The sequence below is a fragment of the Cyprinodon tularosa genome, unplaced genomic scaffold, assembly GCF_016077235.1.
Source record: "Cyprinodon tularosa strain WSP-4 unplaced genomic scaffold, ASM1607723v1 ctg812, whole genome shotgun sequence".
Taxonomy (NCBI): domain Eukaryota; kingdom Metazoa; phylum Chordata; class Actinopteri; order Cyprinodontiformes; family Cyprinodontidae; genus Cyprinodon; species Cyprinodon tularosa.
The window spans coordinates 12,771-32,282 of NW_024039577.1; the positions used below are offsets into that span (position 1 = coordinate 12,771).

Sequence of the window (19,512 nt, forward strand, 5' to 3'; positions counted from 1 at the left end):
TTTTAGACAACTCACAGAGAAAGTAACCTAGTAAATCATATTTAAGATTGGGATCATGACATTGTAGAATAAAATGGGATTTTAATACTTTAAATTATAGTGTACCAAAAATGTTTTACTATATATATTAAAAAAAAACTTTGTCATACCACATAACCATGAACAATACATTGACCCAAATTAACACTAAAATCCCTTAATCTTAATAATTCACAAGGATTAATGGGTTAAAAAAAAACAGTGTTTGTGAAACTGCATTGGATGAATATTTTTTTTTACAATTTCAAAATAGTCTGTATAAATCCTTATACTTCCATCAACCCTATATAGGAAATTTAAATGTACATTATAAAGCCCAAGTTTTTATGATCCTTTTTAATAACCAAAAAGAGCTGAAAAATATAACAGGCAGATTTTAAAAGCAGGATAGTGTATAGATTGTTCTCATAAATATTAAAATAACAACTATAGCTGCTTTTTCTAGCATAATTGCTACAGAATAGAGAAAAGCCGGATTCAGCAATATTCAACCTATTTTCTTTTACAAAAAAATGGACATAAATGAAACGCGTCTAAAACCGAACAAATTTTCTATTTTATTTTACCCTCTGTGAATTATAACATCACAGCTATAGGAAGTCAGCTAAACAGCATCTTAAAAAGAAACATGGACCATTGCTTTACAACTATTTCATTAATCTGTGATCCATTGGCTTTGATTTTAACAGTTAACTAATATAGAGAGCAGTCTTTAGAAACCCTGGTCAGGTACAGTCTTTCCAGTATGTTTTATGATTTCCTTCAATTTTTTTTAGTATTTATAAAGTGGATGAGGTCAAGAAATAATAATTGAAACTATAACTCTGTCTTTTAAAACATTCACTGAAGAAGCTTTTTTTTTATTTGAAAGAATTTGTCTGGACAATTTTAACAGCCTTTAATAAAAATATTATGCATCAAAATTTCATGAAACACCAAAACATGAACAAACATTCAGTTTGCAGCACTACTTAAAAGGCAATAAATTAGCAAATCAAACTCAGCTCCAGGTAATAATCCCAGTACAATGAGCAAAGACAGTCTGTACATTTCATTTCCCACAGGAGGCGCTTCGTTTCTTTGTTTCCTTTTTGAGAAAATCTGTGGTATGTCAGTTCACCATAGCAAAACTTCCATAGTCTCTGTGAATTTAAATGTTTTTTTTTTTAAACCTATCAGATTTCAGCCTCTACTGATTGTTTTCAAAGACGTTAAAGAAGTCACCTTTACTCAGGTTTCATTCAGGCAGGATAAGTCATGCAATATAATTGGTATGCAGGAATTAGCTCTCCGTCATCGGCCCCTAAAACCAGCTTATTTCTCTAACAGTGCAATAGTTAATACGTCCGATAGTTCCCCATTACATGGAGCTAAATAACTCTTTGCTGTGTCACACAATCAAAACGTGCATTAGTGTTTTTTGCTCCTGTGTTGATGTAAAATAACCTTTGTAGAATTTTGTCCTCTTTCGGTCTAATCACCATCTTGCTATAAGATGTTCTTCCTAACAGACAGAAGAAGCTGAAAAACAAACGTTTACTTTGCCTGAAGATGTCATTTCAACGTACATCCATGGCTGTCATGTAGAAAATGTGCTAAACGCAGACAATGTGAGGCTGCTGAATGTAAACACAAAGCCTCTTCTTTTACTATGGGATATAAGGGCCTCAGCATTTTTTCATCTTATCCATTTTAGTGTATTTTGTAGGTTTATGACACTGAATGTGTGATCAGCTTAATCTTTAACAAAAGTATTAAATAAAACTTGGTTGTAACCCCCCTAACAGTAAACTTCTTTCCTCGGTTTTTGCCTCCTTCAGTCCAGGTTGGGCAGCTTCGTCGCTTCAATCCTTTCAGTGAAAGTTTCCGATTGTTGTAAACAGCAGCTATCCAGAAGGGACCGTTGGATTTAACAGCACTGAGAAGTCTTTAGACATGTAACGCTTGGTATCAGTTTCAGAGCAGCAGATCGGTTTCCCCAGCTCTTTTTGGCACAAAAGAAATAAACATGTTATTAAGGTACAGATAGCAGAGTTTGGTTTCTCTTTGTGTGGTTTGCTGGGGCCTTCCAGCACATCCAGGTCCGGGGGGGAAGGTGGCTCTTCTCTTTTCCCTTCTTGATTTTCGGATCAGTTGTTATGGCAGCAGCTGTAAAAATACGAGTCCTTCTTCTGACCCAAGTCCACGCCCGTTTCCTCTGGAAAAACAAAGAGAAGTAATGTTGGTGCTAAATTCTCTGGTCACTCTTTTTAGATACTTTAACGACGTCCTTAACCACAGCGATAGGAACTCCAAAATCCTTCCTGTTCAGGGAGCAAACCAGCTAAGACCTTCAAAGCCATTAAAGCTAATCTCCAGGAACTTTTTTATTTTTCTAATACAGCTGATTTTAATGTGTCCCAACAGACAGCCTCTAAGTGTACAATGTGAAAGCTGGCCGAGTCTGATCACAATACACAAGATTTTACTCGATACATAATAGGGTCTATATGACCATCAGTTTGAGCACCGATATGGACGAGGACACATTTTCACTTCTTCCTTTAGCTCAGGGGTCTACAACTCGTGGCTCCGGAGCCGAATGCTGCTCTTTAGCTTCCCCTTTGTGGCTCCCTGGAACTTTTTCAAAACTTTATGAAAATCGTTTCCAATGCTGTAAACATTTGTTTAATAAATAAATTTAAACAATAATTTGCGTCATAGCCATAGAGATCATTGGTCATAACTTGGTGCCAGGCAAACAAAGCTGCAGGTGTGTCTCAGACCATGGATCCCAAAGGGAACAAAAGGAAGATAGCCGATGAGAAAAGAGGATTCAAAGAATGGACCGAATCATTTGCTTTCATTATCAATGCAGAAGGATTGCCTGCATGTTCGCTTTGTAATGAGAGGTTGTCAAAAAAGAAAAATTTGGAAAGGCATTTCCAGGGAAGGCTAAATAATCAGCTGACCACTAAGTTGGAAGGGGGAGACAAAGTGCGATTGCAGAACTTCTGGATAAATTAGAGAAGCGCAAAGATAGATTTAAGAAGTGGATTTGAAGTGGATTGCATCACCAAACTCCACTACTGCTGCTAGTTTTGTTGCAAGGATGGAAAACCATCCACAGATCAAACAGGTAGCGATCTGATGCAGGTATGTGAACTTTAAGCCATTTTTTCCCCAAATCCTAAAAATAAAAATCACACCAAGGAAAGATGGTGACGGAGGATGTGGGATTTCAGGGTTAGAGAGCTCTGCTCTGATGGATGTCAGTTCCTGCTGGGTTCCTCATGACTCAATCAGCTCCTCCCAACAGAAACACGTCCACCATAGAAAGATTCCTTTATCATGTTTCTATAATTTAATTAATGCAACAAAACCTAAACCGGGCGGTGAAGCAGAGCACGGTGAGAGCGTTCACTGCTCCTCCCTCACCTCATGCTGCTAACATTTTGCTCCAGGATAAACATTTAACCATGAATGCTTATTATATATTTAAGCCCACATAGTCCTTTCCTATAGTGGGATAATACACCTAGAGCCCGTGTTGCCATACGAGGCTTACATAAGACTTTTACATTTTTGCGGCTCCAGATAGATTTATTATTATAATTTTCTTTTTTGGTCCAATATGGCTCTTTGAGCAGTTTGGTTTGCCAACCCCTGGTTTAGCGAACGGAAATAATTCAAGTAAATCCCATGTTATCCCTATGTAAAGGCACTATCGGTTGAATATTAAAGGGGAACACTATTATTTTTACATTGGGCCCCTGATTTTACATTATGTTCTACTCACCCAAATTAGTTTTGTGTCATTTGGAGCTGTTCTGAAGATATTCTGTTAGGTTATATCCAAGTAACGTCTTCCTAAGGGCTACGACTTGAAGGCACAAACTAAACTGTTCATAATGTATTCTTTATGGTACACCAGCATTCATAAGATGTAGGCGAATCACTGTCCCCCAGACATCCGCGGTTATATTTTTAATATTTATATATTTTTTAAACAAAGCAGAGTGTGTATGACGTCATCCGCACGCCGGACTGGAGTTGTGACAGGCAGCCCAGGCCACAGCCGGCTACGCTCTACCCCTTCTATTAATTCGGCGAGCTAATTTGAATCGTTCAATTCTATTTCGAGAGTGAGATCATCTGTGGTAGTAGCACTAGAAATCTTCCAGGCATGTGAGTAAAACTAGCAGCAGTCCAGCAAACAGGATGAATGAATGGTTGCCGGCGTACGCGGATTACGTCATACACACTCCACTCTTCACCAGCTACCTGCTGAATACCAGAGGGAAACGATTTTACTAAAGCCTTTTAGATGCACTTGTAGAATATAGGCAACTTAGAAACAAGGAATAACAGTGAAATAAAATAATAATAAAAAAAAATTAAAATCTGCCCCTTTCTATCAGGACCTAAATATGCTTCCACAATAAACAATCATCTCATGAAGCAGGTTCTGCCCCGAAATGTCAGGGAACCTCTAGGAATCCTTCACATATCTTATAGTGAGCAGAAGGTTCTAGATTGACCACAGAGATGTCTGATTAAGCTCAAAATAGCAATTTCTGTATAAAGCAAAACCCCTTTGTAGTGATTTTTAAATACCTATGTTACATATTTTAACTGAACCAAATCTATTACTAATAAAGTCTAAAAAATGTAATCTGGATTTTAGAAAGTCAGGACTTTACAAAAACCAAACCAACAATAATATCTCAATGTGTGCTTTTCTATTCTTTTGTTGATGCATCTTTTAAAACTCCAACACTTTAACACAGCCCCAACCATTAAGAGCAAGGAGGAAAAGTCTCACCTGTCATAAACTGGAAAGCGGAGCTGTTGTAATCCTCAGCTACTTTCTGGAACAGCTCATCTAGAAAACAGGAGAGTAAAGCTTGTCACCTTCTGCTGGTTCAGACATCATGGCCTGCTAGAAGAAGGTCATAAACTCTGAGTTCCTATTGGTTTGTCTTTTCCATAATGTTTAGCGTTTGTATTTAAAAGATGCTCTAGAACAGGCATTCCCAAACTCGGTCCTCAAGGCCCCCTGTCCTGCAGGTTTTAGAGGTTTCTCTGCTTTAGCACAGCTGGTTATAATGATTGAAGTAGACCAAAAGCCTGTTAATCAGCTTTCAATTAAAATCAGCTGTGCTGGAGCAAGGAAACCTCTAAAACCTGCAGGACAGGGGGCTTTGAGGACTGAGTTTGGGGATGCCTGCTCTAGAACATTTGAGAAAAAAAAATTCTCCAAGTCGGGTTCTATGATCTGAATGTTCAACAAATCCTGAACCTAAACCCTCCTGTGGTTGGTTCTGATCCAGCTGAGCTGAAAAGGTTACCGACTTTTCTTTCACTTCTATAGAAGTTTAAGAAAGTCCTGAACTGGAATAAAGACACAGGCTGGTATATTGTTTGTGAAAATCAAAACATGAAAGCCTAAATGCCAAAGACAGCTTGGTTATACTCTTCCTTTTAAAAAGAAAATTCAAAATTCATTAAAATTTTTATTAGTTCCGTCACTAAGAATAAAACAGAATAAAATTAACCATATACAAATTAAATTAAAAGATTTTTTTCTTGAGAAAATCTGGTTTTGTACTGTAGATCACAGAAACCTGAAGTCTGGAAATGTTTTAAACAGTTTCCCTTTTCCCCAAACTAATCCAGACATGAAAAAAAAGTGTAAAAATCTGTCATAATCATAATATCTGTAGACAATGTAGAATGTTGTATGCTCAAGCTAATACCCTGGCTCATAGCTTTGGTGCACAGACTGATGTAGTAAAAATTTAACTATTTATTGCATATCGTACCTCTCTGTACACTGCTCACCTGTGGGCTACATATAAAAAAAAAAATCCAGCCTGCAAAGGCTACAGGTGGCCTGTAATGATACGCAATACCAGATATCACAAAACTCCTTGCAACATTGCACTTTTTTGCATCTGGGTCATTCCAGCGTACGGTTGCAGCGAGAGCTGGGATCTCCCAATCTCGTTTTTTCAGAAGTGCTGTCCGACGGGGTCGGGGTTCTCCCCCTGCGCCTGTGGAGCAACCTGCCAAATGCTGTGGGTATGAGCCATTTGGTATGTGCATTTTTCTACAGGCCAATACAAAACACCTGTTTTTTTTTTGGTTTTTTTTGTTTTTTTTTACTGCAGTGAAGTAGAAATTCAGCCACATACCACCTTAGGGAATAAAGGTTGCCAAAGTTTATATATATATATATATATTTATTTTTTTTTGGAGGGGGTGGGGGTGTCACTGTAAGATTAAAATTTCTTAATGCACTAGTTTGCACAAACTACAAACTACTTTGCCGCAAACCACAAAACACGCAAAACCATTATTTAAATAGGGCGTCTCCAACAGTTTTGCACCTGCCACCAGTTACGCAATCGCTCTTGTTAAATTACCCGCAAACCATGGTTCAGTCCCTCGCGCAAAATTCCAGTTTGCGAGCGCAAATTACTGCACGCAAAATTGGATCTTGATAAATCCGGCCCACAGAGCGCAATCCGATAGCAGTCTAAGCTGTGGAGACACTGGTATTCCTGTCTCCTTAAATCTCCTATCTAATTGTAACTTGTATGTGTATTGTACTTTTCTACCTGCATTGATTTATTTTTATCTTATATTTTTATTGAACCATGAGTCCAGAATAAAGTCCATATATCTATTTGTAATACAGCTTTTACCAAGCCTGTCAACTGAGAGGAGCACTTTAGCCTTCAGACACTTGAGGCTATTTTCAAAGCAAACATCACACCTTTAAAGTTATGACCTAAACATAAAGGCTGTGAGTAAACCCCACCGTGACCCACAGCTGATGTCTTCAAAAATCTTGCCTCATACTTCCGTTTCCCATCTCTGACTCTTTCAAAATAGGGAAAAGCTCTTTCTGTTTCAACTCAAAACTTATTTTTACAGCTGCTGCCATAACAACTGAACAACAGAATTTCAGAGGCTGTCGCTGAAATTTACATTAGTGAATGTTTATTACCATATGATGCTAAAAAAGAAGAAAAATCTCTTTCAGTGTTGATTTTCTGTTAGTTCAGAAAAAAACATTATCGTTTAAGTGAATCTGATTGAATTAATTGTATTCTAGTTATTTTCGTCAGCCAATAAAATTCCTCATATGGGACAGCAGAGCTCAGGGAGAGGATTCAGATGAAAGCATAACTTACCAACATTTTTTCCTGTCTTGCTAGAGGTTTCAAAATATTGTGCTCCGATCTCTGTGAACATAAACAGAAATAATTCATCTATTAATGGCCGTCATCACTTAGATCAAATTTCCCACAAAAATTTCTTAAAGTGACAGAACTGGTGGCAGCAGAATTAAAGCTTTTTTCCAAAATATCTTCATATTAAACCATCATTGACTTAAAACTCATCATAAAAAAATCTAAATGCAGATGTGGAGTCAAGGTTTTCACATTTTTTTCTAACCTTTTCCAGAATAAAATTTCCACCACTATCTGTCCTCTTTTAGTTCATATCTAAAGTATTCACTTTAAAAAGTTAAAAGGTATAGCGGAGGATTTTTGCTAAATTTTTAGACCTGGCCTATCCACAAAAAAAAAAAAAAAAGAATAAAATTCACATACACAACCCTGTACCTATTCCAGAGAGGGAAGGCCTATTAAACGCGTGCGAGATCATGCACAAGCCCATTTCTCCTCGTTATACTAGCAGTGATGTGAAATGGATTTCTCCAAATAGCATGCCAACTTTACCTGTCAAGAACAAACTTTACAACCGAGGCATCAGAAGCCCGACCTGTGCTCTCAGTGTACGCCATCACGTCAAAGAATCTCCCAAAAACACTCTGGTCTTGTTTCTCTCTTCTGAGGCCTTTCTTTATTTCTCATACACTTCCTAGACACTTTTTCTCTTACAAACCTCTGCCATTTTCAAAGAACCGTGGGGAGAAAGGCGGCTTCAAATAACTGTCTGAAACAGTAACTCACCACAGACATACGCCTGAAAGTGCGCATGTGCAGAAAAAGATAGCTAACGGGGGATGAGCACGTTGGACGGCCTTACGTGAACATATTAGAATGATTAACAATTATGAGAACTACTTATTTTGATGATCCACCTGGGGGAAAAAATCCTTCACTATACCTTTAATATAGACTGTGTTAAGAAGCAATAAGATTTTCTGTAATGTTTGGGTTCTAGAATGTGTGTGTATATGATCCTTTTGTTTTTTGAATTGTTTGTTACCTTTGTGGGTGTTTCCTTTTTAGAAGCCATCTTAGAACCTTACTAAGGAGGAGGCCCGCCTCAAACCCAGCTCTCTTACAGAGGGAGCCATGATGGCTGAACTTTGATTGGCTGAGGATAAATTGAGAAGGCGGGGATAACAGTATATAGGTGGACTGATGGCTGTACAGTAGTAAGGGTCTGATGGGAAAGCTGCCATTTTGTTTTAAGTATAACCATGCTCTGATGGAAGAGACTTAAAGGAATAGTACACCCAAAACATGATTAGCCTTCATTTTCTACTCACCCCCATGCTGAACAACACTCTGGAGTACTTTTTTGATATCTCAAATGCATCTGGAGATCTGGGAGGCTTCTTGCTGTCTGCTGACATTCAAATAATGGAGGTGCCCAGCGCCCAAGGCAGAAAGGTCCATAAAAGTCCACAAAAAACGTGTCAATATTCCTCCATACTGCTCGTCCAATGTATTCCAAGTGTCCTGAGTGGGTAGCATCCAGAATTTACTCGAAACGAAGTCATTTAGAATGTTTTTAGAGCATGAACAGTAGTGTATAGGATTTCCTAAAAGCGCGTTCACGAGTCTACGGAAACCGCGGCAGACCAAACCAGATGAAAGTGCGCATTCAGCTCGGCAAAGAACTCATGCTCTTCCTCAACACTGAAGTCCTCCAACACTGAAGTCCACTTTCGTCTGGTTTGGTCTGCCGCGGTTTCTGTAGACCCGTGAACGCGCTTTTAGGAAATCCTATACACTACTGTTTAGGCTCTAAAAACATTCTAAATGACTTCGTTTCGAGTAAATTATGGACGCTACCCACTCAGGACACTTGGAATACATTGGACGAGCAGTATGGAGGAATATTGACACGTTTTTTGTGGACTTTTATGGACCTTTCTGCCTCGGGCGCCATGGACCTCCATTATTTGAATGTCAGCAGACAGCAAGAAGCCTCCCAGATCTCCAGATGCATTTGAGATATCAAAAAAGTACTCCAGAGTGTTGTTCAGCATGGGGGTGAGTAGAAAATGAAGGCTAATCATGTTTTGGGTGTACTATTCCTTTAATAAATGACCTTTTGTTTTTGCTTCAACCAACTTAGCTGAATTTTTCCTTCGACACCACACCTCTCAGCGCAACAGACTGACTGATTTGAAGAACGACTTGGTAAAAAAGAAAAAAAAAGAAAACAACATCTTCACGTCCACAGATCACCTTCAGCAAAGTCCTGAGCATCGTGGTAGTCAATCTGACGCAGGCTCCTGTCTCCTTCGATCATGTCGCTCTTAGTGCCACACAGGTAGATCTTACAGTGCTGCAGGACACCATGCAAACCAAACAGAGAGAAATTACTCATAAAGCAAAGGGCAGAAAATGTAAACACTAGTATGTTTTGATGGTGTCCTGCCCTAGTTCTCAAAAGGAAGCATCACTGTGAGATAATTAATTTTTTCCAGCTTTAACAGAAAACTATCCTTATTGGCAGTTTTTTGCTTTTTCCCTGAACGTTTCTTACCTCCTCGCAGTTCTGCAGCTCTTTCACCCAGAACTTAGCTCTCTGGAAGCTGCTGCTGTCAGTCAGATCTACAAGGCCAGAAGTCAAACAGACAACAAGCATTTATCAGCCTGAGGGGATCAGCTTGTCTCAATGCATTCTTCAATATAGAAAAAAACATTCTTTAAATATTCTTGTTTAAATAAATAGAAGAAAGGCAACCACAGGAAAAGAAGGAAATTAAAGGAAGAAGAGGATCAGATGTAAAAATAAGAAAGGACAGCAGTGTGATTATTCATCAGGGAAATTCCAAAGGCTATTGCGGAAACACAAAAAAAACCCTTTTCCATCGCAGGGACCTTCAGTCATGGACCTGGATTTTAAAGCTCTTCACATATTTCATTATGATTCCAACAGAGCTATTTTTCTTTCCCATTTTCACCCATAAAATATTCCCATTCTAAGAGAAAAGCTTTCAGATTAGCCCTGACTTTTTTCAGGGTTAATGTCAAACTGTTTGAATGGTTCCGTTCAAACAGAGGCAGCGATGTTAGCAGAAAACACTAATAAAGTTTTATATAATCCAAAGACTTTCATTAGAAGTTCCTTATTTTTTCAGTTGTCCAGCATTGACGTGAAAATCTTCCTCTCTGCAGCTGTCATTTACTCCGAGATCAAACCTCCTTTGATTTCAATAATATGGTTCTTCTGATTTGATTTCTGTCATGCCTCTGCAGAGACACAGATTCCTATCTTTAAATCAGGAACCTGCAGTTTAATGTCTTTTTTCTGTAAAAAAAAATAATAATAATAATCTGTCAAAAAAGAATTAATTCAAATTTAGATTTTTATAAAATTTCTGTTCTCACATACTGCATGATAATATTTAACTGCAACCCTTTTTTACGCAACACGCAACGTAATTTTGCTGCCGTGCTCTTATGAAGTGGGCTAAAAATCTCATATTTTCATTCCTTGGCCCGTGGGACCCCGGCACTATGGCCTCTGGGGTCAGGCCCCTCAGGGACTGGGCCCCTTTGGGGTTTCTGCCCTCGGGGCACAGGCTCTGGGTGTTCTGGTCTGCCCTTCTCTTTTGGGTGTGGCCATCCACATGTCTGCCCTTCTCTTTTGGGTGTGGCCATCCAGATGTCTGCCCTTCTCTTTTGGGTGTGGCCATCCACATGTCTGCCCTTCTCTTTTGGGTGTGGCCATCCACATGTCTGCCCTTCTCTTTTGGGTGTGGCCATCCACATGTCTGCCCTTCTCTTTTGGGTGTGGCCATCCAGATGTCTGCCCTTCTCTTTTGGGTGTGGCCATCCACATGTCTGCCCTTCTCTTTTGGGTGTGGCCATCCAGATGTCTGCCCTTCTCTTTTGGGTGTGGCCATCCACATGTCTGCCCTTCTCTTTTGGGTGTGGCCATCCACATGTCTGCCCTTCTCTTTTGGGTGTGGCCATCCACATGTCTGCCCTTCTCTTTTGGGTGTGGCCATCCAGATGTCTGCCCTTCTCTTTTGGGTGTGGCCATCCACATGTCTGCCCTTCTCTTTTGGGTGTGGCCATCCACATGTCTGCCCTTCTTCTGTACCAGAGATTTGGGGAGCCTTTGGATATCTAGGGCTTGCTTTGCCTCTTTATTGGTAGGGCGATTCTGGGGCGGCTCACAACTGCTATTAAGCATACTTTCCATCTGAAGGAGCTTTGTCAATCATTTGTATGCTAACATGCCCATACATACCACAGGAGTTTGGATCCAGGTTTTCACAGTTAAACACCAATACTAAAAATTAAGCTACAGATATATATACCAGCCTGAATATTGTGTAATTACCATAGGTTTGCCTTCCACACAGATAGATATCTAAGGAATACAAGCTGCTCTTAAAGCTTTTTTTCTGATGTTTACTTTCTTTTTTCTGCTATGTTCTGTTCCTCTCGTCTCATACAGGTGTGGCCACAGACTTCTAGGAGTTATTGTATCTCTTCTATATTGTCTTTTATTGCCATTTTGTTTTATTTTCTATCTTTTCATACTCTTTCCTGTCTCTATCTCTCTTTCTCTCTCTCCCTTAACTCGTAGCCCATCTTGTTTCTCACCTCCCTTTCTGTCCACGTTGTAAACGATTTTACTCCCTAAATATTTTTCAATAAAGTTTAATATACAAGTATCAAGCGGAACCTGATGGCAACAGTCATAATGGCCTGCATGTGAAAGTAAATATGTTGGGCTATCATCTACTTCTAGGACATCTGTTCCCAGAGCTATATTGGTAAAAAATCTCATATTTAGATTTTTTGTTTGTTTGTTTTACAAAATCCCTAGATTGGTATTGTCATGCAAAATGACCTTTTTTTCCATTTAAAATGCAAATGAAATGCATTTTAAATGAAAAAAGTTTGGAGTATGACTTAGTCCTGTCGCTCAGCGGGTTGTCCTTCAGCAAATTTCCTACTAGAGTCTGTAAACATTAACGGTGAAATAAACTGGGCTTCCTTGGTTGTCACTTTGTATTTATACCCCAGAAAACAGGAAGTAAATAGCACTAGTTAAAAACTATAAAGCTCTAACTTTAAAGGTTTAGTTTGACAAAAAATTTTTTTATTCATTTGAAGTTAATTTCTCAAGCTGCCAATAATTATGAAACAAGTGTTAATGTTAAGGACTAGTAAAAACATCTCTAGACCTTTAAAGAAATAATTAGGGTTTTAAATAACAAATAATATGTTAATAATGCAGAAAAAAACTGTGCAAGAAGGAAATTAAATTCTTTAGTTTTTAAGTTGCTCCTTCAGTCCAAGCACCTAGAATAACAAACTTATTAATTAACTATTTTAGAGCCAATATTTCCTCCAGCAGGATACCTTCTCATTTACATATAACTGCTGATAATAGTGCTGGGTTTTAGAGGATCTTTGTCATATTTTTTACTCTAACTGTGCTCACATTCATAACCTGATTTGCATTGAGGAGTTATACAGTCAGGTTTGTGTGTCTAGGACTCAGTTTGTGTTTACATTTGTTCTCTCTGAGATAACAGCAAACAGAAGCTCCACAGTTCAGAAAAAGGCCAACCGACTCACAGCCTTTCCAACATCTCATGTGTAAGAATTGTTTGCCGTGAAGTGGCCTCACTGGAAAGCATCCTGAAACTCTGAGCAGATCCTTTCTGATGGCGGTGTGGATTTACCGTAGCAGACCACGGCGGCCCGAGCTCCTCTGTAATAGATCCGGCTCATCGCCTCGTAACGCTCTGATCCGGCCGTGTCCTATGAAGAAGACGAGAAGAAAGACATGACAAACTTATATACACTGTTGTGTTAAAATGTATTGTCTGTTCTGCTTCCCCTCAGTCTCATGACCGGCTGAACTTTGCTTCCAACAATCCTGTGACTGTCTTGAACTTAAGGGTGATGCTACGTCCTATTATGTATGAACTCTCATTTACCCATTAATAATTAAAACCATTTCATCTAGCTTTGTTACAGACCAACACAAAGCAGAACGTCTTTAGGAAGTGGAAGGAGAATTATCAATGGTTTAATAATTAAAAAAAAACAAAGAAACAGATTTAAATGCTAGACGGCGTAGTCAAAGTTCAGAACTTAGTCCTATTGATCATCTGTGGCAGGGCTTTTTAACTGATTCTCTCCACCCAGTCTGACTGAGTGACATTTCATCTGTAGATGCCTAAAGCTGGCTGAGAATTAAAATCCCACAATTTAATGCATTGATTTTTGTGGTTGTAATTTAAGAAAACCAAGTTTATATATATTCATTCAGAAATGTAACTAAGAGACAGAAATACCACAGAGGTCTAACATTCGGATCACTACAGCTGTGTTTTCCTTTCCCATTTATGGTCACCATACAGCCACATGTCATAATCACGACGTAACCCAGATGTGTATCAAGCCGGCAGCTCAAGTTGTGTTATTTCTGTGTTTCTAAGGAAAAGCAAAAAAGATTAGAACAACCTGGCTTCAACAGGCTGCAAGTAAAAACAAGCCCAGGGATCCTATTGATTACAGCTTTTTCTTTTGCCATGCTGTGTGTTACATGTTGAGAAAACACCGGCTGGTTTGAAAACAAACTCAATCTCTAGATTGAAAGCTATAAAAAAAAAAGAGGGAAAACAACCAGCGTCTCCTACAGTAGAGGTTCCCAAACTGTTCTTGGCAAGCCACACCATGATTTAAAAGTAAGCTTCCTCCCTTCCTCCTTCAACAATCTTTTTGACAGCTAAACAAAGAAATTCAACTGCAAGAAAATATATAGCAATAAAATAAACTAGTATCTTCTCTAAACCTCAAAAATACCACTTTTAAAGTGTAACTTTATTCATTTTAACTGCTATATTAAATTCAATAAGGTCTTAAAATTGGTCATTTATCCAGTCCATTTCTACCATAGTAGCCCCTTCCCCCTCTGGGAGTCACCAACTCACCCATATTCCCAGGGTAATCACTTTGTCTCCGACTTGGATTGGTTTGGCAACAAAAGCAGCGCCGATCGTCTGTAAGGGCAGAGCGAACAGAAAAAGTTAAATATGAGACAATGAGAAGCTTAGAGCTCTCAGTCTGAACTCCAACAGACTAGAAGGATATTAACCTTTTATCATCCCTGTTACCATTTTTAAGTAAGTTGGCTAGAAATGTTAATTTGCAGCAAACAAGGAAAAATCATGAGGTCAAATCTGGCCTGGAGGATCCACCTCTGTCTGAAAGCTGAGAGTAACTGGTTCATAGAATAAAACCAGTCCTCTAATGTTAGCTACCATGTGTGATATGTTACCAGCTGTAAACTACATAAAATTTAGTAAACTGTGTTAAACATAATGTAAGTTAAAACTTAATAAGCTGTGTAAGGATGTTAAAAAGCTCATTTAAAAAGTAAAAAATGAAGTTCCTGTATCGGCATTAATGTTCTGAGAGTTATGCTGTGACAAAACTGTTTCTTTCTTTCTCTAAGAGTTTTTCATGGATTTCTTATAACGGTACTCATTGGATTTTATCTACCATATTAGAACAAGTGACTGTTTATAGTAATTAAACTGACCTCTATTTTTGCCATTAAAATACTTCTTTTTCAATGTTACTAAAGTCATTAGGCAGAAATTATGCAAACAAAAGCGGAGGTTCCCATTACATTCAGGATTTTAACATTTTGATGCCATTTATTGTTGAAGAGATCTGTGAATTGCAAAGCCTGACACGCTGGAAAACCCACTAAATGAGTCAGCTGACTATAAATAGGAGATGACACGGTCTGGTTCAGACAACAGAGCCAAAACTGAACCGCTCCAAGTCCTACCGTTGAACTAGTACTAGATTTAACACGGCTCGGTTGTGTCTGGCACGGTCCAGTTCAGTTGCATTCCATTTACACTCAACGGTTATCTCAGTTACGGTGCTCTGACCGTTTATAGTTTAAAATGGGTAGTGTTAATGGGGCTGTAGTTTTTTGATATAATTACTTTAAAATAATGTCATTTTGGGGCATGCAGGTGGTGCAGGGGCTAGCGTGTATAAGCCATGTACAGAGGCCTTCGTCCTCGACGCGGTCGACCCGGGTTCGAATCCAACCTGTGGTCCTTTGCTACATGCCTCTCCCCCTCTCTCATACCCCCTTTCCTGTCAGCTTAGTGTAAAAAAAAATTTAAAATGAGCCACTAGTGCCGTAATAACTCAAAATAAATAAAATAATGTAATATTCATGGATACTTTTTTTCTCTAAAATCAACATGCTGTGGCGGTACTGAAGGGATATTGGCCAACCGGTGACACACTTATCATATCTGAGCTAACATCTTCTGGACTGAAATGTTCAAAAACTAAATCAAAGGTCACTGGTCAAAATATGTGATGAAAGGGAGCTTTCATCAAATTTTTCCCAACTTTAGAATAAGTTGGGAAAACTTTGGTGCAATTCAAAAATCCCTGTAAAAGTAAAGTTAAGAAAAACACCACTAGATTGAAATCAGGTTGCTGCCCAACATGGTGCAGACAATTATTAGGCAAAATACAACTTTATTTTTCTTCTTTGCATCTGATGAAAACCTCAAACAGAGGATCCACTTAACCGATTTCAAACTAAAACAGCTACTTTGAGCCAAGTAGTCATTTATAGGGACCTTTGGCACAACAAAATGTGCCAAAGGTCAAACACTCTCACTCTGAAATGAGCAGGCATGAAAAAAGAAACCTCATGCCGTGATCCAAACACAGATGCTTCCCTTATGGTTAAATCTACTATGACCCAGCATTGGTTTTCTGTTGGAGCTTTTAGTGATGTGACCAACCCAAGAACCCGCTTCAGGCCAGACAGAAAAAAAAAAGACCTCTTATCCAGTCAGCGACAGATCTTATGTGGAGATTGCAGCGGAGCAGCTGACACTCACATTCTGGTAGGGGCCGACTAAGAAGCGATGGTGAACATATCTCTCCACTAGACTGGTCTTGCCGACGCTCTCCTTTCCCAGCATCACCACTTTGGCGTCGACGCGCATGGCGCTCATGGTGGCGGGGCAGCAAATGGGATAGAAGGGAAGGGAGGGGGGGTTATCTTATAAAGTTGTCACCGGGCTGCTGGAGGGCTGCATAAAGGAAGACAACAAAACAGTCGGGCAAACTCATGAGTTTTTAACATGTTGAAATGGATTTCTGAATTCTATCCAACACTTTTTAATCTACTTTATCTCATAGTATCATTTTACCATTTTTTTAAGGTAACTACTGATGTAAAAGTCAGAACATTAAAGTTCCAGTTTTAAAAGCTGCTATTCAGGAAATGCATTGAAAAAATACGTTTTTTTAAAAACATATTGCAGATACCTGCAGATTTAATCAGCTTTATATTTCCACAGCTCCAACCTTCTGATCTTAAAGCTCCTTTGCTATCAGTTTTGCCTGGTTGTAGGGGTTCTGATAACAGAGCTTAGAAAATATACATATTGTTTGCGGATGGCTGGACGTTGTGAACCTGCTCTTGATTCATAGGAGTTCTAGGGAAGGACTAAATAAAAGAAAAACACCCCCTCTGATATCAACAAACACCTGACATTGATTTTGTCAGAATGTTTAACCCTTTTTTACTCAAGGACAGCTTTTTCATCATGGAATAAAAATATTCTTTATTTTTTTCTTTGACTTCCTGTAGAATTTCAATCTAATTTAATGTTGTCCTGTAAAGTAGTGGCTCCTTTTACAGCCATCTCTGCAACAAGCCTCCAAAGTATTCTCATCACTTAGATCTACCAATTCTCACTTGCTTCCAGAATGGAGCAAGCTCTGCACTGGTGGCAACATAATTCTGTATTTAACTCCACATTAGCTCAAAAATAAGATCTTAGTGATTGGTGGAGCAGCAAAAGGTAGCTGCTCCTCTTCTTTAGAGCCAACCATTACTAACTACAGACAAGGCCAATGTACTGTATGGTGAAAATGCCGCGTTGAAAGAAAACCTACCAATCAGCCTTTGCACAGTCATCATGAAAAATGCATCAGCAAAGTTTGCTTATGTTTATGCCAAAACTTTAGAGAGCTATTTTTAGAGGAGGTAGAGAAGGCCAGATAATAGAAGCAGAAAGTGAAAGGAGACTACTGATTTGAGAAAAAAAAAAAATTAGATTACAATTCAATCTAATAGATTTCAAACAATAACATCTTTTATATATCTGATATGCCAGAAAAGTAACATATAACACTAAACTCTATTTAATTAAAATAAATGATACCAGACACCATTTGTCATTTCAGAGAAGAGTAAGATTGCCTTCTCTAACCACAACTTAGATAAGAAAACATGATTTCCAATAAAAATCTCAAACTTTGAAAGCGTAAATAAGTAATTAGCTCGTAGATACTTTTATGTTGGTTAGTTTTAAATATAGAGAAAGGTGAAATAAACTGAAGGGTGGAAGAATTTTAACAGTTTACTGCACTTAATCATGCCTCCAGAGTAAATAAAAATCCTGACCGATTAACAAAAGCATAGAATAAACTGCGATATTTAGAGAAATCCATTAAAAATACCTAATTTCAGTTTCAGCCTAACCCACTAACCTAAGTTGAACTAAGTATCTGAGTCTCAGACCAGAGATAAAACATAAAAAATAAGTGTTTAATAAATCCTAGTAGCTAAATTATTTCCAATATAAACTGAGAAAACCTGTTTCCTGTTGCCTCAAACACATCTCCCTGTGAGTTCAGCGGGACAAACATGACACAGCCAAAAACAACCAGGAGAGGAGAACCCTGACATAACAACTTAGCAGGCTACCGGTGTCAGCTAGCAGAGCTAACCTAACCCCTGTTACCAGACGTTAGGAGTAATAACTCACCTGGGTTTTAGCTTTCCTCCACTAACGCCCCTTCACAAATGGCCCTGTCCGTCTTCCAGCGGGGAGCCAAACCTCTTCCTAACACCCGCCTACCAGACCCACTTCACGGCTGACACGGTGCCCAGCAGCTGGCTGCGCATCTCTGTCCAGGCTGCGGGTGGAAGATCCTACGGTTGGAGTTGGACGGGCGGAAAAATTAGCTCCGTTGTTGCGCAGAGTCAGAAATCACAGACCGAAGCGTAACAGAAAAAAAGACAACGCATTGGTTCGAAGAGATATTCATTTAAAGGGCGTAACGTTTCTTTCTTAACTGGTGAAAGATCTCCCGCTGAGCTGTTTGTTTGTTTAGGTCGGAACTAATGAGCGGATATGGTGGTTTCTAAAGCAGGAAGTGCTCGAGTTGCCGGGGACATTCACCGGAAGCTCGGCTGTATAATGCTCCCTCTTTGCAATGGGCTCTATGCACAGCTCCACTACTTCCTGAATTTAAGGCAGCTCCTTTGTTTCCTGTCTTTCATTACTGGACGAACTGATTAATCCAGGTGTGTCTGGCCAGTTACTTAGGTCATACACACCTGGATTAATCAGTGCATCCAACCATGAAAGACAGGAAACAAAGGAGCTGCATTAAATTCAGGAAGTAGTGGAGCTGTGCATAGAGCCTATTAAATCAGAGAGTAACCGTTGAAACTTTTTCATTTGTTAAATTACTTAAAATGTATCAAAGAAACTATAATGTTTGATAAAAACACACCCAGTTGTATAAAACAAATAGCTATCTATCTACCTACCTATCTATCTATATATAGATATTTGTATAGATATAGATAGATAGATATAATTTATATATGTTAAAGATAGGCTCTGTGTATGCACCCTGGTGCTCTATCTTTCCAGTTCTTTTCCCTGAAAAGAGATCACTCGGGGAAAAATCTTTAAATAACACTTCATAACTTATATGTATTAAATAACCAGGAGACATAACAGATTCTGATAGAAACTGTAATCTTACTCAGATCAGAGAAATTGCTTAGAATGTACAGAAGGCAGCTGTTCACCTCTGTGCTCACTTCTGAGGAAGTGGCCCCGATGAACAGTTAAAAAGGCATTTTATACATCTCTAGTCTGCCACATCATCTTATTTTACATCATACACGTTAGCAGATAATTACACATCCATGGCTCCAGCCTTATCAAAATATTACACTTCGTTCTTAGCTGAAGGACACCGCTCTCATTCCATTCCCAAATCTTTGTCTTATACTGAATGAAGATTAAAACTGTATGTCCAGACAGAGAAACTGTCTTAATTAGATTAAAACATCAGTTCTGACAGGCAAGAGGCAGCCAATACCTAAGGTGTAATAAACTCACACATCTTCATCCTAACAGATATGGATATATCTGTTAGTCTT

At 38.8% G+C, this 19,512-nt stretch overlaps 1 protein-coding gene across 1 annotated transcript; it reads right to left on the reverse strand.

The window, feature by feature from the left end:
• Window positions 1–864: 864 nt before the first annotated feature.
• rab24 (RAB24, member RAS oncogene family) lies at window positions 865–18,473 on the reverse strand. Its single transcript, XM_038271965.1, has 9 exons — window positions 18,098–18,473; window positions 16,157–16,351; window positions 14,204–14,272; window positions 12,947–13,025; window positions 9,781–9,848; window positions 9,480–9,579; window positions 7,221–7,271; window positions 4,844–4,903; window positions 865–2,236 (listed from the first exon to the last, which is right to left on the reverse strand). The coding sequence occupies exons 2-9, from the start codon at window positions 16,271–16,273 to the stop codon at window positions 2,169–2,171; spliced, it is 612 nt and encodes a 203-aa protein (XP_038127893.1). The 5' UTR covers window positions 16,274–16,351; window positions 18,098–18,473; the 3' UTR covers window positions 865–2,168.
• Window positions 18,474–19,512: the final 1,039 nt, after the last annotated feature.

Coding starts and splice junctions, on each gene's coding strand:
- rab24 (XM_038271965.1), bottom strand. CDS start 16,273: ATGAGCGCCATGCGCGTCGACGCCAAAGTGGTGATGCTGGGAAAGGAG. Junction 9,849..12,946: donor GGCCGCCGTGGTCTGCTACG/GTAAATCCACAC, acceptor CTGGCCTTGTAG/ATCTGACTGACAGCAGCAGC. Junction 2,237..4,843: donor CGCTTTCCAGTTTATGACAG/GTGAGACTTTTC, acceptor TTGTTTTTCCAG/AGGAAACGGGCGTGGACTTG.